The sequence below is a fragment of the Mesoplodon mirus genome (assembly GCF_964341445.2).
Source record: "Mesoplodon mirus genome assembly, chromosome: 17".
Taxonomy (NCBI): domain Eukaryota; kingdom Metazoa; phylum Chordata; class Mammalia; order Artiodactyla; family Ziphiidae; genus Mesoplodon; species Mesoplodon mirus.
Window position 1 is genome coordinate 9,621,961 of NC_138993.1, and position 20,052 is coordinate 9,642,012.

The window sequence follows — 20,052 nt, forward strand, 5'->3', positions numbered from 1 at the left end:
TGGAGAATCAAAGATCTATGAGTATGCAAGAAAATTCAATTGGGAAAAAGATAATGTAATATAATACAATTAACAATAAAAATTATTTCTTTTAAAAAATGCCAGCTTACTAGTAAAAATACTCTTGGTTAAAACTAAGAGGGAGGGCTTCCCTGGTGGCGCAGTGGTTGGGAGTCCGCCTGCCGATGCAGGGGGCGCGGGTTCATGCCCCGGTTTGGGAGGATCCCGCGTGCCGCAGGGCGGCTGGGCCCGTGGGCCGTGGCCGCTGGGCCTGCGCGTCCGGAGCCTGTGCTCCGCGGCAGGAGAGGCCGCAGTGGTGAGAGGCCCGTGTATCACAAAAAAAAAAAAAAAAAAAAAAAAAACTAAGAGGGAAAACTCAGGATGAGGTGGTGGTGGAATAGTTCTGAGTTGGATGAAGCCTTGGTGTGCATCAGACATGCTGAGGAGAAAACATTGCTTTTCCAGTTCATTGCCTTTAAAGAATTACAACCAGGACTTCCCTGGTGGCGCAGTAGTTAAGAATCCGCCTGCCAATGCAGGGGACACAGGTTCGAGCCCTGGTCCGGGAAGATCCCACATGCTGCGGAGCAACTAAGCCTGCGTGCCACAACTATTAAGCCTGCACTCTAGAGCCCTTGAGTGGCAACTACTGAGACCGCGTGCCGTGTCTACTGAAGACCGTGTACCTAGAGCCCGTGCTCCGCAACAAGAGAAGCCACCGCAATGAGAAGACCGTGCACTGCAACAAGGAGTAGCCCCCACTCGCTGCAACTAGAGAAAGCCCGCATGCTGCAACGAAGACCCAGTGCAGCCAAAAATAAAATAAAATTTATATATATATATAAAAAAGAATTACAACCAAACTACCCATTCTTCTCGTAAACGCTCACAAATGGCATTTTGTGCTTGTTTGTTTTTGAGTCCAAATAGCCAGTTCCTGCAATTTGTGATTTAAAGAGCTCTTTACTCTTCTACCCACTTAAGTAAACCCACAGTAATGCTTTCCTTCAACATTCAGAGATCATTCCTTAACGCAAATCTATCTTCATATAGGAATCACAGAGTAACCAGCTTATGAACGCAGAAATATATATGTCCACAGAATCAGCAAGCCTATGGTTATTTATATATTATTCTAATATATATTGGTGTGTCCTTATCTTGACAAAAGTTTTCCTCATCATTACTTTCCTCTTAAACTATCTTTTCTTTTCTCTCTCTCTCTTTTTTTTTTTTTTTTTTGGCTGTGTTGGGTCTTCATTGCTGCGCACGGGCTTTCTCTAGAGCACAGGCTCATTAGTTGTGGTGCACGGGCTTAGTTGCTCCGCAGCATGTGGGGTCTTCCTGGACCAGGGCTCGAACCCGTGTCCCCTGCATTGGCAGGCGGATCCTTAACCACTGCGCCAGGGCTCAAACCCATGTCCCCTGCATTGGCAGGCAGATTCTTAACCACTGTGCCACCAGGGAAGTCTCTAAACTACCATCTTTTCTATGTCAAATGCAGAATGTACGAGAAAAAAATGTTGGACTGCAAGTTATGAGGACTGCAGTTTTAAAGTCAGTTTAGCCCATAACTAGCTCTGTAGCCTTGGAAAAATGACTCACCTCCTGTAACTAATATTTATTTCCAGCTCTGACCTCTCGCCAGGGCTTTAGTTAGGAAACTTCAAATTCCTACAGACACATAGAACCTCTCATGCACATTTAATTATTCAGAGATATTGATTACATTGGCATCTTTTATTATTACTCAAATTATAATTATTTTATTTGTTCATGTATGCTTCATTTCTTCAGTTAGATTTGTCCAACCAGATTAGACATTCTCTGAGGGGAGGGAGTTATTCATCTATACAACTTTGTCTCCTTATATCATCACATAGTGAAGGCTTAAATACTTCAGGTTGCAGATATAATTACTTGAGCTTACATATTCTAGTTTGCTGATATAATCATTTGTCTTTGCAAAAAATACAGCTGAGTTTGACATACTCATGGAGCTCTACAGGGCCCTCCCTGACCACTCATTCTCTGGTCCCCCACAATGCCTTCTCCCACTAACCCACCCACACCCCATCACTGTCTATAGCCTCAGTTTGTTTTACTTTTTTAACATAGCTTAACACTCTCTGAGATAATCTCTCCTTCTCCCCCTTTTTCTCTCTCTCACTCTCTCTTTTTCCCAATCTATTGTCTGAAGCTTCCTACTAGGATTTAAGCTCCATGAAACCAGGGACTGATCATGGTCACCATAATACACTTATAGCCTGGACCCATGCCTGGCATATAGTAGGTACTCAATAAGTACTTACTGAATTGTTGTTGAACTCACCCCTCAATATAGTGATAACTATTAGACACTGAACAATCAAAAGAAACAAAAATACTTCACATGATTTACCTGTAAAGAGGTTCTACAAGGTCTTTTTCAAGAAAATCATGATCGTTCTTGACAGCCACAATGTTGATGGGAAATTGTGAGTCTGAAAGAGACAAAGAGAGACAAAGGAGTTTATGCGCCTTGTTTTATCTGAATGGGCACCAATATCTTCAGGCCACCATGTTTCTGTACTCATGGCTGATCTTAAAAGCAGTTATTCCCCATTGACAGGTGTGTTGGTAATGTTTAGAGAGCAGAAAGTTTTACTTTTATCCCAATAAATGCTTTTAAGAATACAAAAAAGTGTGAAATATGAAAATAACCAAGTGTTTGACCTTGGATAGGACTGCATACCAAGTGCCTGCAGTTTTATAGCTCATCACTATCACTGACTTTTGCCTGTATGGAGAACTCTCCCACTCTCACCATCCACCTAAGGTGGAGGTTGCTGACTTCTGTCCTGATCAGTTCATGAAATACTTAGTTTGGCAGATTTTTTTTTTTTCCTTCAGAAAGGAAAATACCAGAAGCTCAATGGCCTCAAGTATTTTACTTTGTAGCAAAATCTTGAGTCACTTTGGAGTATCAGCAAAATACTCAAACAACTGATTCTATCCAATAAAAAATGAGAAATTCCAACATTGTAACTTTTCTCCCACAGACTACTCATGCCAGATTTGGAGGTCATGGGCAATGCTCAGGTCACAGTGTTAATTTTAGGTACCTCATTTGTGGAGGTAAAAATCTGGAGATCATTGGAATAAAGTCCATGGCCAAATCTAACCATCAATGTTGGTCCATTATCATCATCCTACCATTCTTTCTCTTTCTCATCTTATATTTGACATTTGCCAATCATAATAAATCTAAGGGTAACAATTTTCTTACTGCAAGTAGAAAAGAGAAACAATTCCTCTTCTGGTGAAAAAAAGTGAATTCCAGAGTGAATTCCGGACGGTGCCTGAATGTAGACTGTCTCATTCTGCTAGAGAGGGAGTTAATGTGTAGTCATGAGGAACACAGACATGGAAGCCCAGCTGCTCTGGCTTTAAGTCGTGGCTCTGCTACTCACTAGCTGTAGACTGTGGGCAAATCCCTTAACCTCCTCTGGGACTCTGTTTCCTCATCTGTAAAATGGGGATGATGATAATTATAATACCTCCCCTATGGTGTTGTGAATATTAAATGAATAGTACATGTACAGTGCTTTGAACAGTAGCTGGCATATAGTAAGCTCTATAAAAGTATTTGTTCTTATTCTTATTACATCCATTAAATGCATGTGGCTTAAACACAATCTGACAAGCCCATCTCACTTATGTGATATCTTTACTTGTTAGTCATTTATAGACTCTTCACATTTAAATTGCATAGTATTTTGAGTGCACATTACAGTAGAAAATCTATCTCATGAAGGAGCATTCTGACTCTTCCACTTTATAATCTTGTAAAAGTCACTTAACCTTTTTGGGTCTCTCATAATCAGTGCATTGCTGGGGGGGGTGGGGGAATAGCAGCTGCTTAGACCAAAACTGTAAGACCCTCCTCCTTGTCTAAAAGGCTATGGTTTTTTGAAAGCTTTTATCAGAGACTTTAGACTTCACAGCACATTCAGAATTTAAGTGAGAGAAGTAGAAGGTTTTTTGTTTGTTTTGTTTTTTTTTAATATAAAACTGAGCTTCTAGGTGAATAGATGAGATTCACCAGTGAGTAAAGGTTAATTTTGTTGATTCTTTCCATCCTACATGAATTTCACGTCATCAGGAACAGAAGTCTATACTGTCTAGTATACTACATGTGCTCAGTTTACCCCTGAAGATTCACTCTCCACTTTTCTGTAAACCGCTTTGTGCCCCAGGATCAGCTGTGGATGGCATTCAAGGGGATCCACGTCCTCTGCTTCCTTTTGTGTTTGGCCAATGGGAAGCCCTGGCTGGAGATAGAGGGAGGGAGGAGTGTGAGGTCAGGGCATTCACTCTCCTGGTTGTCTCCAGGGGAGGCTGCCATCACCAGCTGTGTCCTCCACTCCTAGGGCCTGCTCTGAGATCTTCTCTCCTTCTAGGTTCTGGACCCTCTCCCTCCATTTATGGCTTTGGGCCTAGGGTAGTGACAGCTCTGCTGCTACGAGCTCTGGACTCCTGGACTGTTCGTCGTGGTTTCCTATGCCCTGCCCACATCTTTGTAATGAACACTTTTAGAAATAAATCCCCCTCAGATTGTCTTGAGTAGGCCATCTGCTTACTGCTGGGATCCTGACTAATTCACTATATAACTATCCAGGAAGCAGATGCTTTGGTTATAATTTTAGGTATCAATAAGATAAAGGTGAGTAGGTTTATTAACTGTCAAAACATCAATGGAAGTAAGTATGATGCTGGCAATAGAAGCACCTTACTTAAAACCCTGAAAAATAACATCCGATCCATGTTACATCTTAAGCATTTTCAGGTTAAGTAAACAGAACTCAAGAAAAGTCTCAAGATAAATTAGTTTTGTGATTTCTAGGAAATTTATCAACAATTCATTTATTGTACTTTCAAGAAAACACAGAGTGACGAAAAAGCACGGAGAAGGATAAGGAAGGAAGTGCAGAAAAGCTGCTGATGGCAGAACACTGGAAGGAAAAGGCAGAGCTGGGATCGGTGGTAGAGATGAGAAGTAGAAAGAGCAAAGCGAAAAGTAAAGAAGGGAGAAGCAGGGAGGGAAGCAAGCCTCACTCCTAAACCGGCATCAGTATAAGCCCTGGGCATTGCAAAGATGGAGGCAAGGAGAAAGCAAGGAGAAAAAATGGTTGAGAAAGATTTGGAAGTCAAAACACACCACAGGACATATTTTGAATTTATTCTCTTTATAAAGAGAGAAGACAAGCCCAACTTACCTTCATATAACTGAGCGTACTGCGGAAACCCGGCAGCACGGAGCCAGTCACATGCTTCCTTGGCCTCAATTTCTGAAAAATACAACAAAGGGAAATGTGTGAGTCCAGCGGCCACCCACTGGTCTCTACCTCAGCAATCAATGAGGAACTGGTGAGCACTGTGCATGTTATTACAAAGCAAAATCGTTCTCAGGTAAGTCTGTGTAAGTAACCTACCCAGAAATGGGTATAAAGTGAGCAGGTATAACAAAGGTACTTGTTATGTGTCTACTAAGATTGTCTTCAATGTTGATCCGTAAGTGTTTGGGTAATAGCAAAACCACAGACTACAGAACACAAAGGCTGGGTTTCAGGGAGGGAAAAATGTCTTATTTATACACTAGGGAACCAGGGGACTAAGGAGGAGGCGGAAAAACTTCCTTATGATTTTTTTTAAATAAATTGTTTTAAACTTTCAAAGATAAAGCTAAGACTATTTATTCTACATTCCTTTATTCTTTTACTCTGGAGATAATGAAAGAACGAATACAACTGGGCAGTTTGTGAAAATGTTTTTTCTCATGAAGAAAGGTATTAACAAAAATCCAATGTTTTACTATTTCTTTAATTTTACTAATGGCTTTAATTCCAAATGCCTTGTAATAAGATGTGCATTCATCAAGCACATTCTAATGATTTTCAAGCTGCAGAGTGCAGCATGGAACAGTAAAGCTGGTTATCTGGAATTGAGACATGTGTTTGACAGGGCTGCTAGAATCTCTGAGGGCCAACCCCAAGAGGTTGATATGTCCTTTGGGTGACCAATTTTGGTGTGGACATACCAAGAGTGCACGGGACCACCTGCCTGGAGAACTTGGGAGGGAGATGGGGAGAGTCTACAGTATGTGAACCAGGTCACTTTTCGACCTCGTGAATCCTGGATCATTTCCCAACCACAACTCTGTTAGATAAATATGAATGCAGGGGAAAAGAAGTTCATCTGTCAAAAGTCCAGTTTCTCCAAACAAAATTAAACAGCCGATTATAACAGGTCTCTACCCAGGCCTCTTCCTCTGCTGTTGGGAGGGAGCCCGGTCAGGTCATTGTATTTCCATTTACTCTGACGTTCGTTTTCCCCTGTAGCCAAAGTTGGAGAGTACCAGGTGTTCTTGGGATCACTTCATAAAAACGATCCACGCTAGCATCAGCAGTGGGCCAGAGACTGCAACCTACGTTGAAAGCTCAGTGTCTTTGCAGCATAATGTTCAATGTGACAGAGCCATCTGGTCTATGTTAGGAAAACAGACCAAAGGTCAGAACATCCACAGGCTCCAAAGGGAAGAGCAAAAGCCTAGAGCCCCGTCCCACTGATCTGGTTGGATATGGGTTGAGATATGTTATTAAATCCAGGGAAACAGGGCCTGTGGTGGCCCCTGTCCCAGAGTCCCTGCTTCTTTTGGCATCCCCTAATCCACTGTCATTCCAGAGACTGATGATTTCTAAATCTTGGGTTTTTTCTCTGACATGAGGGTTTTGTTACATACTTACTACCAGCACAGACCTAATAGGTCTCCTTCCTGCCTTGTACACATCATTCAGAAATATCTGGGGCACCAAGCTGGAAGTAAAAGCATTTCTATGAGGAGGGGTGAGACCCACAAGTGCAGTTCAAAATGAATTGGCTGGATTGTACTGTATTGGCTAACTTGGGTTTTCCCTTTGGAAGGTACAAAGGGCAATTACTGTACATCTCTAAAGTTTTATTTAGTTCTCATTTGAGAGTCCTTATGTGAAGGATTCCACTTTGATAACTGCGCAAGTACTTCAGGGGAAGTAGGAAATGCACATTCTGACTGTAACGTGGAGAAAATGTGAGTCACTCCCAAGTCAAAGATAGGCTGTTGCCTTCTAAAATTTCAAGCTTCAGATTTGCTTTCTTCTCCAACATACTACAGTGGCTAGTGATGAGAAAATACCTAATTTCTAGACATGCTCTAAACAGTTATGAGTCAGCAAGTCTCAGAGAGGAGCACAGAATTCTGTTATGTGAACTACATGAATAGTATGCCTTTTTCTATTTTATTATTGCTTTTACTATTATTGAAATGTACTGTTAAGCAGGAGAGCCCCAGAGAGACAGACCACGAAGAAGAAATGGGGGCGACTTGGAAGGCAGGAGCTCTGCCACACAGCAAGCTCAAAGGGGAGCAGGAAGTAGCTTGTAAGGGAGCGGACACTCCACCAGATGCTGTGGTAAGGACAGAGAGCTGGGGGAGAGGTGGGCAGCAGGGGTCCTCATGGGAAGACTCTCTTTGAAACGAAGACTCTGGGTGGGCAGTGGAAGAGGGCTCAGGCTAGCCTAGGAGATTTTATTTAAAAGGCTCCCTAGATAACTTCATTTTGTTTTTTTCATAAGAGTAACCTAGATAATGAACTGAAACTCTACCCATACATAAACATAAATAATCAAATCTTAACCAGAACCCAGGTAAATCAAACTCTCAAATAAGCTGATTTTTAAAAATGGGTTGGCATTTTGTTTTTAAGTCTCTCAGGCAAAAGACAACAAAAGCTGCAATGAGTAAATAATAAATGAGAAGAAGCCACATCCCAGCCACTCCCCACACCTAACTTGCTGTTCTATTTCTTAAATGTTTCCCAAACATATTCCCCCTACTCTTAAGGGCAAAACCACCTAGTGACAAAGCAAACAAACAAAATAATGGAGCACAATTAACCACTATCAAACGTGACTTTGCCCATCAAGTTGAGTTGGAGATAAAAAGAGCCTTACGATTCCTACTGATTCCCCACAGCCCCTACTAACACCTGTCAGCCAAATGCTAATGCTTTCCCGGGGGCGTATTACCCATGCAACAGCCAAAATGCCTGGAGAAGTAAGAAGGAATCATTACTGCCAGTGTCATGTTTCACAAGGCCTACATAATGAGAGTTAAATGACATTTGAGGAGAATGTGAAAATCTCTTTTCCACTGAGCTCTTGCTTAGCCAGCACAAAATTATGTAAAAGCTTTAAGGGCCATTCAAATCACATTTTGACAGTTTTATTTGTTCCCCATTTCCAACCCACACCTGGCCCTGTGGCATCTCCAGGGCTAAAAGGCAAAGCACCAACCTTCTGCAAGTCTCCTGCAGCAAACCTAAGTGTGGGGAGAAACCAGAGAATGCCCTTGACAGACTGGCCTACTGATATCGACCATGGTTACCACATTGTAACTGGAGAAAATTCAGTCTGTTTGCCTCTGGATATGATAGGATTTCAATAGAATTTTTGTAATTATTATATATAAAAATCATTTCCATTTTACTCTAGAGTGAGCATCTGTTTTTGCTTGCCCAACATCCTTCCCCGTTCACTCGGATAACAGAGCCTCTTCTACATGGTTTAGGTGGGCCCGACGCTCCTGGTCCCCTCCAACCACATTCTTTGGCCCTATCACCACCACCCACATGGATGACCTGCTCCTTAAGAGAACCCATTCCCCTAAGTCCAAGGAAACCAAGGAGTCTTGGGATATTAAGTCAACAGTTGTTTGGGGGCTGAAATCAACTGGTTGAAGAGGGAGATATTCAGTTTTTCAATTGGTAGCTTGACCTGCACAAAAGCCAAGCAAACCTTTTCAATCGATAAATAAAGAAGATAGTTTGGCACTTGGCATGCTCTTCCATCACATATCTGTGATTCTACTTGGGGGAGAGTCACTCACTTTGCCTCAGTTGCCTTTCCTACATGCTTAGACCATGATCGGATCTCTGTCCAGAGACAGACACAGCAGAGGGAGGCTGTCTCATTGGGTGCCCGAGTGGCTGCACATCAAAGGGCATGAGAACGAAGTCACTGTGGAAATTACCATAGCCTGTGACACTGGTTTTAGAAAGTATTATCACATCTTAATTACATGTGCTCAGTGTTAAAAACTTATAAAAATACAGAAAGGCACAATTGTCCCATTAGTTAACATAATTCAATATATGTTATTTGTCAAACTGGTAGTGATGGTAATATCTTTGGTTGACTACTTTCTGCATATAACAAAATACATTGTGAATATTTTCCCATATCATGGTATTGTTGGTAAAAATGGAAAATTAACTTTGTTTTGAGAATGATGCTTATTTTTTAAATACCTAATTTTTTTTTTTTTTTTTTTTTTGCGGTACGCGGGCCTCTCACTGTTGTGGCCTCTCCCATTGTGGAGCACAAGCTCCAGATGCACAGGTTCAGCGGCCATGGCTCACGGGCCTAGCCGCTCCGCGGCATGTGGGATCTTCCCGGACCGGGGCACAAACCCACGTCCCCTGCATCGGCAGGCGGACTCTCAACCACTGCGCCACCAGGGAAGCCCATAAATACCTAATTTTTGAATACTGCCAATTGAGCTGACAACATCAAGGTAGCCAAGAGGAAACAGTTCAGTAGGTCTTCATCAACACAGTCTGATTGTAGAGAAGGCTGGAAGCCTATGTGAGTTAAAAGAGATTTACAAGCTGTTCCTTTAAGGAAATATCACCCGATGTTTGTACAGTCAGGTGGACAAGGCTCCAGAGGGCCTCAGTCAAGTAAGGAGTTGTACTGAGCGCAGCAAATTTACCGCCCAGGGTTGCAGGCCTCCTTTCTTGTTACTCTCTCACTGAATTTTTAAACTGGTGCTTCTAAAGTGCTCGGAACAGTGTGTTCTCCTACCTAAGCATTTAAATACATTTTTTTTTAATTTACATTATTCTCGGCATAGCAAATACTTTTTCCATAGCTAACCCAAAGGGATACTCTTCTTTCTAAATACCCAAAGGGATACTCTTCTTTCTAAGGGACATTCTTCTTCTAAACCAAAAATTCAAATTAGGGCCAAATTAAGTATTATTATCATCACAAAATTAGCTGGCTAGAAGGAACCTGGTTTACCGTGGAAAGTTTAAGGCATATGTATTTATGTTCTTCTTACAAATCTCCTGGAATTTTGATGGACAAACTGGCTCCAATTTAAGTAGGTCTTAAACATTCTTAACGTTCATTCTTAAACGTTCATTAAGAGTACTCAAGAGAAGTTGGGGAAAAAAGACAACATGGATCTCCATGTGATTTAGAAAAGTGGGCTTGAGAACAGTGTTTTGTTTTTTTCATTTAAACTGGCTGACATGGTGGGCATCCTGCTTCTGAAAGATTATGGGTGACTCAACCACCACAAGATGTCTGCAGTTGACGCAATTATCACTATTAAAGCATATCCAAGGTATTAACATTTCAACAGACTCATGGTTGTCGGCTTAGGATGGTTTGCACGGCTGAGTTAGCTTCATTATTCACGAACTTCTTCAGACAAATGACTCCTTTGTTTTCAGATGAAATTTCTCAAGTGAAGTCCCTATTTATTGAAGCTGTGTTTATTCCATAGGCTGTATTTATTCCACAGGCTAGGCCAAATTTGTCAAAACCAGTGCCAGAGTATCCATTCTGTCCATATGTGGACGAGAATGATGCAAGCATTAATATTATGTAGGACCATGCACTACCACCATCATCCTTCTCCCGGGAGGGCTTTATAACCCTCAGCACAGGTTCAGGAGGGAACACCAAGTTTTGTAGTAACAACAGGCTTTGATTTAGATCCCATGTCATGGCAACAGGATACATCTTTTTGCATTCTTTGAATTATATAATATATTTATTGCAATGTGTAAAAGGCCTGAACAAGTCTTAAATGTATACCAAGTATAATTATTTTCTAATGTGCATAACATTTTATTTCCATGATATTCTAAGTTACTAATAGAATTAAAGTATGAGTTATTTTAGAAATTTAAGATTATTAATCTCTGCACATTCAAATCAGTGAACCAAGTGATAAACATCCATTTTATCTCCCCATAACTTAAGGCAACCTTTTTTCTGATGTGTAGAAAAATATCCTGCACTCAGCTAATATATAACTATAGAAGAAAGAAATAGGAAGATGTATATATCCTCAGGACACCTAATTGTACTCAGTTAAGGTGGAGAATCATGGCTGGGTTTATGTGTACTATTTTCCTGAAAGCAAGAGTAACAGACATGCTGAGACATACTATTCCATCACCAATTCTTAACACTAGCCTTATTTCTCAGGTTGTAAAGTATCTTCTGCAAGCTGGATTCATAGCAAATCTAGCCACTTAAAATTAATTTCTATTAGAGTGAAAAAAAATCAAGCAAATTCTATACCTAAATAGAAGGTCTATTCTTAGTCACTCAAGGGTTGTTTTTAATCTCTCTTTTTCAGCCTTTTTGGGGAAAACATATAATATATATAATTTATTATTTGTTTACTATTAAATTTTTAATGTGACTATAAATTAAATTATATATTTTAATATATTTAACAAATTCTACATACATTTTACACAACCATAAATTTAAAATTCTAAATAAAATTATATATTTTATATAATTATAAATTTATAATGAAAACACACACACACTCTAATACGTTCCTAATGAGTCCCTGCTCTTTCCATCTGCCAGGGAACTTGCAGTTCTCATCCAACTGGGAAGCATGTGCTTTCTCAGCCCACTGATGTCCGGCTTGGCCACATGACCCACTCTGGCCAACGAAACGTGGGCAGAAGCAATGAATGCGAGTTTCAAGCAAAACTCTTCAAAAGCCATCACCTAGTTCTGCCAGCTCTCCTACCCTTCCCTTGACCATGAGGCTGCCATGTCTCAGAGGCTATTCTTCAGCCTGGGTCCTGGAATGACGACACAGGGGACAAAGCCACAGCAGAGCAGCTGCTGACACGTTATGTGAGCAAGCAATAAACTTCTGTTGCCTTATGCCACTACAATTTGGGGGACAACTTGTTACAGTGGCATAATCTAGCTTAAGCTAATTTAGCACAGCTGCCAGCTGTGCCTTTTATAGATGAAGCATAGGGATGCACTACAAACTTTTATTTCAACTTGAGGCTGTTCCTGGATATCCGTTAGTGTGTCAGAAAGGAACACAATCAGTCTCCATAATAATTTCTGCCTGGAATTCTGCTTCTCTGCCTACAGTACCTGGCCTGTATGAAATGTTAAAATGTAAACAATTCTTTCACGCCCATCTGTCACATGGATCCACACAAGTGTGTGTGCACACATTACAAACACACACACTTTTTCTCTCACCTACACATACATACTTACATCACAGAAAATCGAAAGTTCAGTTGCAACTGAACAAGGAACAGAAATACTATCCTCCATGCCCATATTCCTAATAGTATAAAAACAAGAACAAAGATCACAAACCTCTCCCCCACACCCCCGCAATCAATCTCAAAGAAAAAGAAAGCAGAAAATATATGTTCTACTAGCCAAATAGTTTCTGAACAGATTGTTTTGACTCCAGTTTTCCATGAGGCAGGGTAGCTCTTTATTCTCTCCTTTCATTTGGTACAGATTGTTCCCACCAGGCACTTGCGGTATCTCTCAGGGAGGCTGCATGCATACACAAGCACATGAACATCCCCAGCCTTGCGAGGTTGTGGAGCCACTGCCTACCACTAAATCCCGAGAGACTCTTGGGGATGGAGTCAGTTATGTAACTGAAATGCAAGGTAGGGGAACACAGAACTGATTCAGACAATTAGAAAGAGGGTTGCAATTTGCCACCCTTGGCCAAGGTACCTCCATATTGACCCACCAAAATAATAGAATCTTGAGGAACCTTTCTTGGGACAAGGGTATGAAGATTCTGGAGATGGCTTCTCTCTCTCACTTGGCTTCTTTGGCTTCAATTGGAAAGGTGAAGAATAAGAGTCCATGGCAGCTAACTTGATGCTGGCTCTCAGGAGCAGAAGCTCTAACTTCCACAAGGTCAGCCAAATGGCCAGAATCAGAAGGGTCCCTATCTATTCACTGTGTCATGCCCATGACTTTTTGTCCAGGGAAGAGCAACTGCTTTGGACAAGTCCTACCACCACTAAGAAGTCAGGTATCTTGGCTTTGGACAGGTATTCTTCTATCCTATATTGCTTTAAGACTTACCCTTTAAATGTTAAAAAAAAATTATTCATGTCTTTAGGGAATAAAACCCCTTCTATATCTATTTTCAGATATATCTGGATGTCTATACTTATAAAGGCTTATCTGCTATTCCAGCTGCTTAGCCCAACTCTTTTATAATTGTGGGTACTGCAATTACACCAGAAGCTTTCATGATATCAGGGAAAATTGTTCCACACAGGCATCAGAAGGAGCACAGATCTGTCTGGATAAAATAACTACAAGAATCCTACAGACCCTATTCATGTCTTTCACTCCTCATAGGGCTGGCACAGCAAGATACAACGTCACCAAAGCTTCTGACTCTCAACTCAAGGCTTTGTGCATTTAATTTTTAGCAACTCTAATACCTGGATCAGTCAAAACTCATGTTTGCTTAATTTAATCCCAAGATAAGATGTGCACAACTCAAGTGTAATTTTACTATCTGACTATACATAAAAACTTCATGGTGTATGTGTGTGTGTTTTATTTAAAAATATTTACTGGGATAAATTTTTTTTTTTTTTTTGTGGCGGTACGTGGGCCTCTCACTGTTGTGGCCTCTCCCGTTGTGGAGCACAGGCTCTGGATGCGCAGGCTCAGCGGCCATGGCTCACGGGCCCAGCCGCTCCACGGCATGTGGGATCTTCCCGGACTGGAGCACGAACCCGTGTCCCCTGCATCGGCAGGTGTACTCTCAACCACTGCGCCACCAGGGAAGCCCTGGCATAAAATATTTAATGATAATTTTTCAATGTGTCCTTGCCAGTTTTCTGGAATGCTTTCTACTTTTATACAGTGGCATTGGTTCTGTGAATGATTTTCTAAAGATACATCACTTATCCCAGAAAATCAGGGCAGATTCAAGAAATTAAGTTTTTATTAGGTCTTCAGCTATGGATTCATTTTTCTCCATGTTCTTCAAGGCCAAAGAGACCACTGAGTTTAGAGGTTCACTCTCTAAATATTGGGATTTCTATTTTGCAAATCATTAATAGACACTGACATTATATATCCCTTACAGAGAGCAATTTAAAATTAATACAGGTAGTTGAAATAGCTTTATCTGATTTAAGGTGGGGGGAGATTAAACTCCCAACTGAAGAGATGGAAAACAACCTGTATGCTGGAACACCCCTTTTTCATCAAACACAGTGATACATTATTGATTTGTGTCACACTGTTATCTACCACATGGCCTACTGATATTAAGTCAACTAAAGCACCCCATAAATATATCATGAATGCAATGAAATTGGTTTTAAAAAGTTATATAAGCTATAAAAAAGTTTTAAAGTTTAAAACATGATAAAAGTTTTAAAATCTTCAAATAGTTCAATTTGTAGATAGTAGATAATTTCTAATTTTAAAGAATTCTTTGGGCCTCAGTAATTATTGTTATAAAATCTTAATTGGATCTCTCCAGATTTTAAGAACATAGTAGGAAATGGCAGAACTATGTGTCATGTAAACACATGACTACTTCTAAATGGGTGTCTAGGCAACTCTAACTCTTGTACAATATAAATGTAATTTAATTACCTGACTAGCTTTGAGCATATAACAATTTTTATTAATGATGGTCTTGACTAATATGTTTGCCCAAATACTCACTGAATTCAGGTATAAAAGAATTATTCCCCTTAAGAACAGAATTGAATAAGAGATAAAAGTGACTTAAAATTTCTTCTTAAATGAAATCAAACAGAAGAGAATCAAAATCTAAACCTAAGATTTGAAACACCTGAAAGAAAGAAAGAAGGAAAAAAGAAAGAAAAATCACTTTCATTCTATCATCTGGAGATCGAGTAACATTTTGTTGGCATATATGTAATCTCTCATTCTTTTATTAGGAAGATGTGTACATGTATCTAAGCCAAGTATACTACCCTTTTTATATAATCTTTAAATAAAATTGCAATCTGCTTTTTCACTTGACAATGCATTTTGAACCTCTTTCCATGCCAACAGATGTCCTTCTCAAACATTCTACTTGGCTGAATAACATTCCCACTGCTATTATTTTAAAAAGCACCTTCTTTTATCAGTTTAGGTTTCCACAATCATAGGTTAAAAATAATAAATCCAATTCTCTGGAGGCTTTCATTCTAAATAAAGAATTTTGCCAGAATGTGCATCCTGGTAAACGTACTTCTGGGTTGATATTTCTCATATTATTTTACATTCTGGATTAAGATGCATCTCATATGGCTTTGATTTATATTCTCAGCAGACTTCAAAAAGGAAATTCCAAGTGGAAGTTTATTCATACACCAGAACTATGTTTAAATGATGCTACAGGGATATCTTAAACTAACACAAGTCAGGAAGTTCAAAGTTGAGGTTAGATCTTGGACCATGTTCCCACCTCTTCCTTCTTGGTATTTTGAAAGTGGAGATTTTATGTAACAGCTGTTCTGCTTGTCTTTGACCTCCTATATATGTATTTAGATAATTTCCAAGATGAATTTCAAAACTTTATGTAATTAGCATTTTCTAAAGGGTGTTGCTGCAGTTTCAAGGTTACACTTAAAAAAAACAAAACAAAACAAATAAACTAGACCAAATAAAGAAAAACTCCCCAACTTGTTTTAATGACTAGATGAATATTTGGAGTCTACAAGACTCCTAAAACCTTTTCAATAATCAAGAGCAAAATGTGACCCAAATTCGAAAACTAGCAAATTCACCAAGAGTGAATCTCTTTAGAACAAAACAATTTTATTTTTGTGCAGGGTTAATGCTTTGCCTTAAAGGAGAGTTCAAAATGAAGATACGTTCTGGTTTCCTTTTGCTCTTAACTAATGGCATACCTATTACTTAAATAAAACAAGTTTCTTCTCTTGTTGTATGCGCATACTTAGTTTTATGAATTAAGTTTTTAAAAAGAGCCTGTCAATTTGTTTAGAAAACGTTCCTTTATCTGAAGGCATACCAGACTAACTGGATGTAAGAGGTAACATGGCTTACAGTGGTTAGAAGCACTGACTCCACCCCTCATTACCTCATGACCTTGGATAGATTAATTTCAGCATGCCTACAGGAGGGCCTGGGGCCAAATACCCACCCTTCACAAAGATTCTCCTTACAAGAAGAATCCAACAGGCAATTCATTTTTTCATTCTATAGAAGATTTCATTAGACTCTTTCTGTTAAATAATGTTGTATCGCAAGAAGCCATGCTTTGCACCATACAATGCTGTTCAACAAGATGTAATGAGAATCATAAATGAAATGTGACACTTTGAAAATGGTAGTAAGAGCCTCCACCAGCTGCTACTTTCAGGATATGAACACCAGATTGGGGAAGACAGTAGTTGTGATTATAGTTTATGATGTGCTTACCAGTTAATAAGTAAAATATTAGCAATCATGTGCTTGGTATGTGAAGATCTCAAGGGCAAAGGTATGTTTAAACATACCAAACACATCAGAGGCCTGGGAAAGAAATCTGTATCAGACATGTAGCCTTCATTAAGGGAAATGCTGTCAGAAGATTATTTTTCCATGTTAAAAAAAAAAAAAGAACAAATAAGTAAACCTTGAGCAAGGGATATGGGCTTCCTGTGGATTGAGGATGGGGAGAAGTTGAGAGTTAATGTGGAGCCCAAGGTCATTGGCCTCAAGAGAGCACGAGTTTCCCAGATAGGCTTCCTCTCAAGGTCATTCCCGCTATTCAAAACATCCCAGGTGTATTTTCAGGGATCTGCTTTGTGAGGAGGCAACTAGGAAACTACTGAATAGTTTAAATACCATTCAGATACTTCAACCATTTACATCTAAAAGCAAAGAAATATTTTGCTCTTATGCTTAAAATGATTATAATGAACGCTTCATGACTGCTCACATTACATCCAATGGTGAAGAGAGAATTTAGAAAGCAGTCCTCTTTGAACCTTTTGTTTTTCCAAAACGAGGACCGGTGAGTACATATTCACACACACACAAACACACACACACACACACACACACACATTTTAATTGAGATAAAGTCTGTCTTGCTTAGGTTAATGTATAAACTAAAGGTCCTTAACCCAGGGTTTTTAGAAAGAGCTTAGGCCTGGGAACTTCTTTGTATGCAAATATTATTATATAGGCACTTTATTTTTTTTTTTTTTTTTTTTTTATTTTTTTTTTTTTGCGGTATGCGGGCCTCTCACTGTTGTGGCCTCTCCCGTTGCGGAGCACAGGCTCCGGACGCGCAGGCCCAGCGGCCATGGCTCACGGGCCCAGCCGCTCCGCGGCATATGGGATCCTCCCAGACCGGGGCACGAACCCGTATCCCCTGCATCGGCAGGCGGACTCTCAACCACTGCACCACCAGGGAGGCCCCTATATAGGCACTTTATTTGCTGAGGCTACATAGCTTTCATCAAATTCTGATTCACTTATTTTACCACTAAAGTACTCCCATTTAGCCCAAGAAAGCAAAAACTTTATGCACCTTTGGAGGCTTAAAAAAGGGCCAGCTTTTTCCTGCTTTGTTCCCTGTAGACGATCAATTTTTGATTTTGGAACTTGGTGAGATAAATAATTTCTTTCTCTCTGTCACACACACACACACACACACACACACACACACATATATAGGTGCACATATATTCTGTAAACATATCACAGGTAAAACTGCAAGCATCCTTAAATAAATATGTGGATTTTTATATCCTCTTAAATTATAATATTGCAGGTACACATTACCAGATTGGAAAACAGGCTGTATCTTTGCATGTCCAGTTCTTAGCCCAGAGCTTCGCAAATGAATGTTGACTAAAAGAGTGAAGGGCTATATTAAGAGGAAAATATTCAATATTTATAGTTTTAAATATTTACAGGCCAATAAACACCTAAAACATTTTTCAGATACATGAGTTCCCTCTGAAGTCACAGGGCTATTGTAAATATGGGAACATGTATTGTGAATGTACTTTGCAAACAGTAAAACCCTGTAAAAAATAAGGTTTTATATCCTTGGGCAGCACTGTCTTTGTAGATCTCAATGTTGCCTATGTTTTCTGAAGGACAGGGCATTTGACACAGTCCCAGCACGGACTGGGAGAGTCATTCCTACGGGCCCGATCCCTTTCCCTTCCCTCTGCATGGAATCCTTGGGAATTCCTAGTCCAGAGATTACTGCAAGATTTAGTCTTGGAAGAATAACAGCGTGAAAAGCTTTTCCTGTTTTTTCACAAAGGAATCACTCTCCCTTTTTAAGATCAACAAACCTCATTGGGATATATTCATTCATACTTGAAAATAACCAGACATGAGCATAGCAAAAGAATATCATAAGACTTTCAAATGTTTTGACCACAGTCTTTAGAAATAAATATACTACTAATAGTTGTGAGCATGTACATACACACTCATACTCAGAGACTGAAACAAAGTTTCACAAAACAATAATAGCTCTTTATATATATGCAATGCCATCTGACATAATTCTGCTCTGTTCTCTTCTATTAAAAATTGCTGGGTATACCCATTAACTGACTTCATTATCCTCAGTTTAAAGAACACTGCCTCAGATGACACTCTGTTATATGAGAAGCATCTGGTTAAATCAGTGAATAAACTGAGTCCAGTTCCAAGAGTCTGACAACTGGTCTTCCTAGACTCCTTCCTCTCCTGAATTCCTCATATTCTCACAAACTCAACCCCAAGACCTGCTTAGTTTCCCTCTTAAATGTATTTCTCCGACTTCTATTGGCCCACCTCCATTCTCTCTGCCTTAATTTAGAGCATCCTCATGTCCTGACTACTGCAACAGACTCCTAACAGGTGCTCCTGCTTCAGTTCTTGCCTTCCTGACCCCTCTAAGACACAGGTATGATCATCCTCCTTAGGATTCCTTCATGCCTCCCTGACACCCAAAGAACAAAGTACCAGCCCATTACCCTGGCCCACAGTGCCCTCCCTCACCTGGCCTCTGCCTACTTCCAGGGGCTCACGGCCCAATTTGGGCCCAGGTACTGGAACGGCAGGGAGTTTGTCAGTCCCATGGTGCTGTTTCACGTTCCACGCTTGCCCTTGGGTTGTTTCTTCTCCTTTGTCTCTCCCATTCTTCCTATTTCTTTTTCTCCTGACTTACTCATTTGTCTTCTATCAAGATTCAGCTAAGACATCACTTCCGGAATCCCAGGTTAGCTTGTCTCTCTCTGGACTTTTGTACATTATAGTCCTTACGAGGTTAGACCGACATGTTCTTGTCATACGTCTGTCTCCCCATTAGACTACAAGCGTTTCAAGGGCAGAGGCTGCCTGATGCACTTTTTGCACCTCTAGTACCTGGCAGACCACTTGAACCCAGTGCGTGTTCAACGCAAGCCTCCTGAAATAAATGCGCTGAGTGTGGCGGAGCTGAGAAGCTCTGCTTCTGTTCCAGGTGTCCCTTGGGTACCCATCTTTCACCAGCATTGCTCTGCGTTCATCCCGAATCAGGATGGACTGCTGCTCCTTTTACTTATTCCCAGCAAAGGACCTGCACATACTGCGGGTCAAAGGTCTTTGGCGAAGGTACCTCTGGCCCCTGAAAAAGCTCTCCTGCTCTCTTTCTTTTTTCCTGGTTCGACTGAAGGAGGCTGAGGGGCACATGCTGGGTTTTCATGCCTTCCTGTTCTATTGCATTTAAGTCTGCTGCTACTGTTGCTGGAGCTGAGGATGGGCTAAGTGCCAGCCCCAGTCTTAATCAATAACAAATCAATGACATGAAACCTCATGAAGCTTAGAGGTCTTCCAGATGTGGATTTGGAATAGTAATGGGAAGTCAGATTTGGTCCAGAGTCATTTCCA

At 40.4% G+C, this 20,052-nt stretch overlaps 1 protein-coding gene across 8 annotated transcripts in view; it reads right to left on the reverse strand.

The window, feature by feature from the left end:
- STARD13 (StAR related lipid transfer domain containing 13) overlaps nucleotides 1-20,052 on the reverse strand; it is a 337,847-nt gene that overhangs the window by 78,062 nt on the left and 239,733 nt on the right. For all 8 annotated transcript variants that reach the window (XM_082602001.1, XM_082601998.1, XM_082601996.1 and 5 more), the window contains 2 exons: nucleotides 5,259-5,330; nucleotides 2,402-2,483 (listed from right to left, as the gene is read on the reverse strand). Coding sequence is in view for 5 of the 8 variants with exons in the window: in XM_082601998.1 (XP_082458124.1) it covers nucleotides 2,402-2,483; nucleotides 5,259-5,330 (154 nt within the window). In the remaining 3 variants the exon portion in view is untranslated. The remainder of the gene's footprint in view (nucleotides 1-2,401; nucleotides 2,484-5,258; nucleotides 5,331-20,052) is intronic.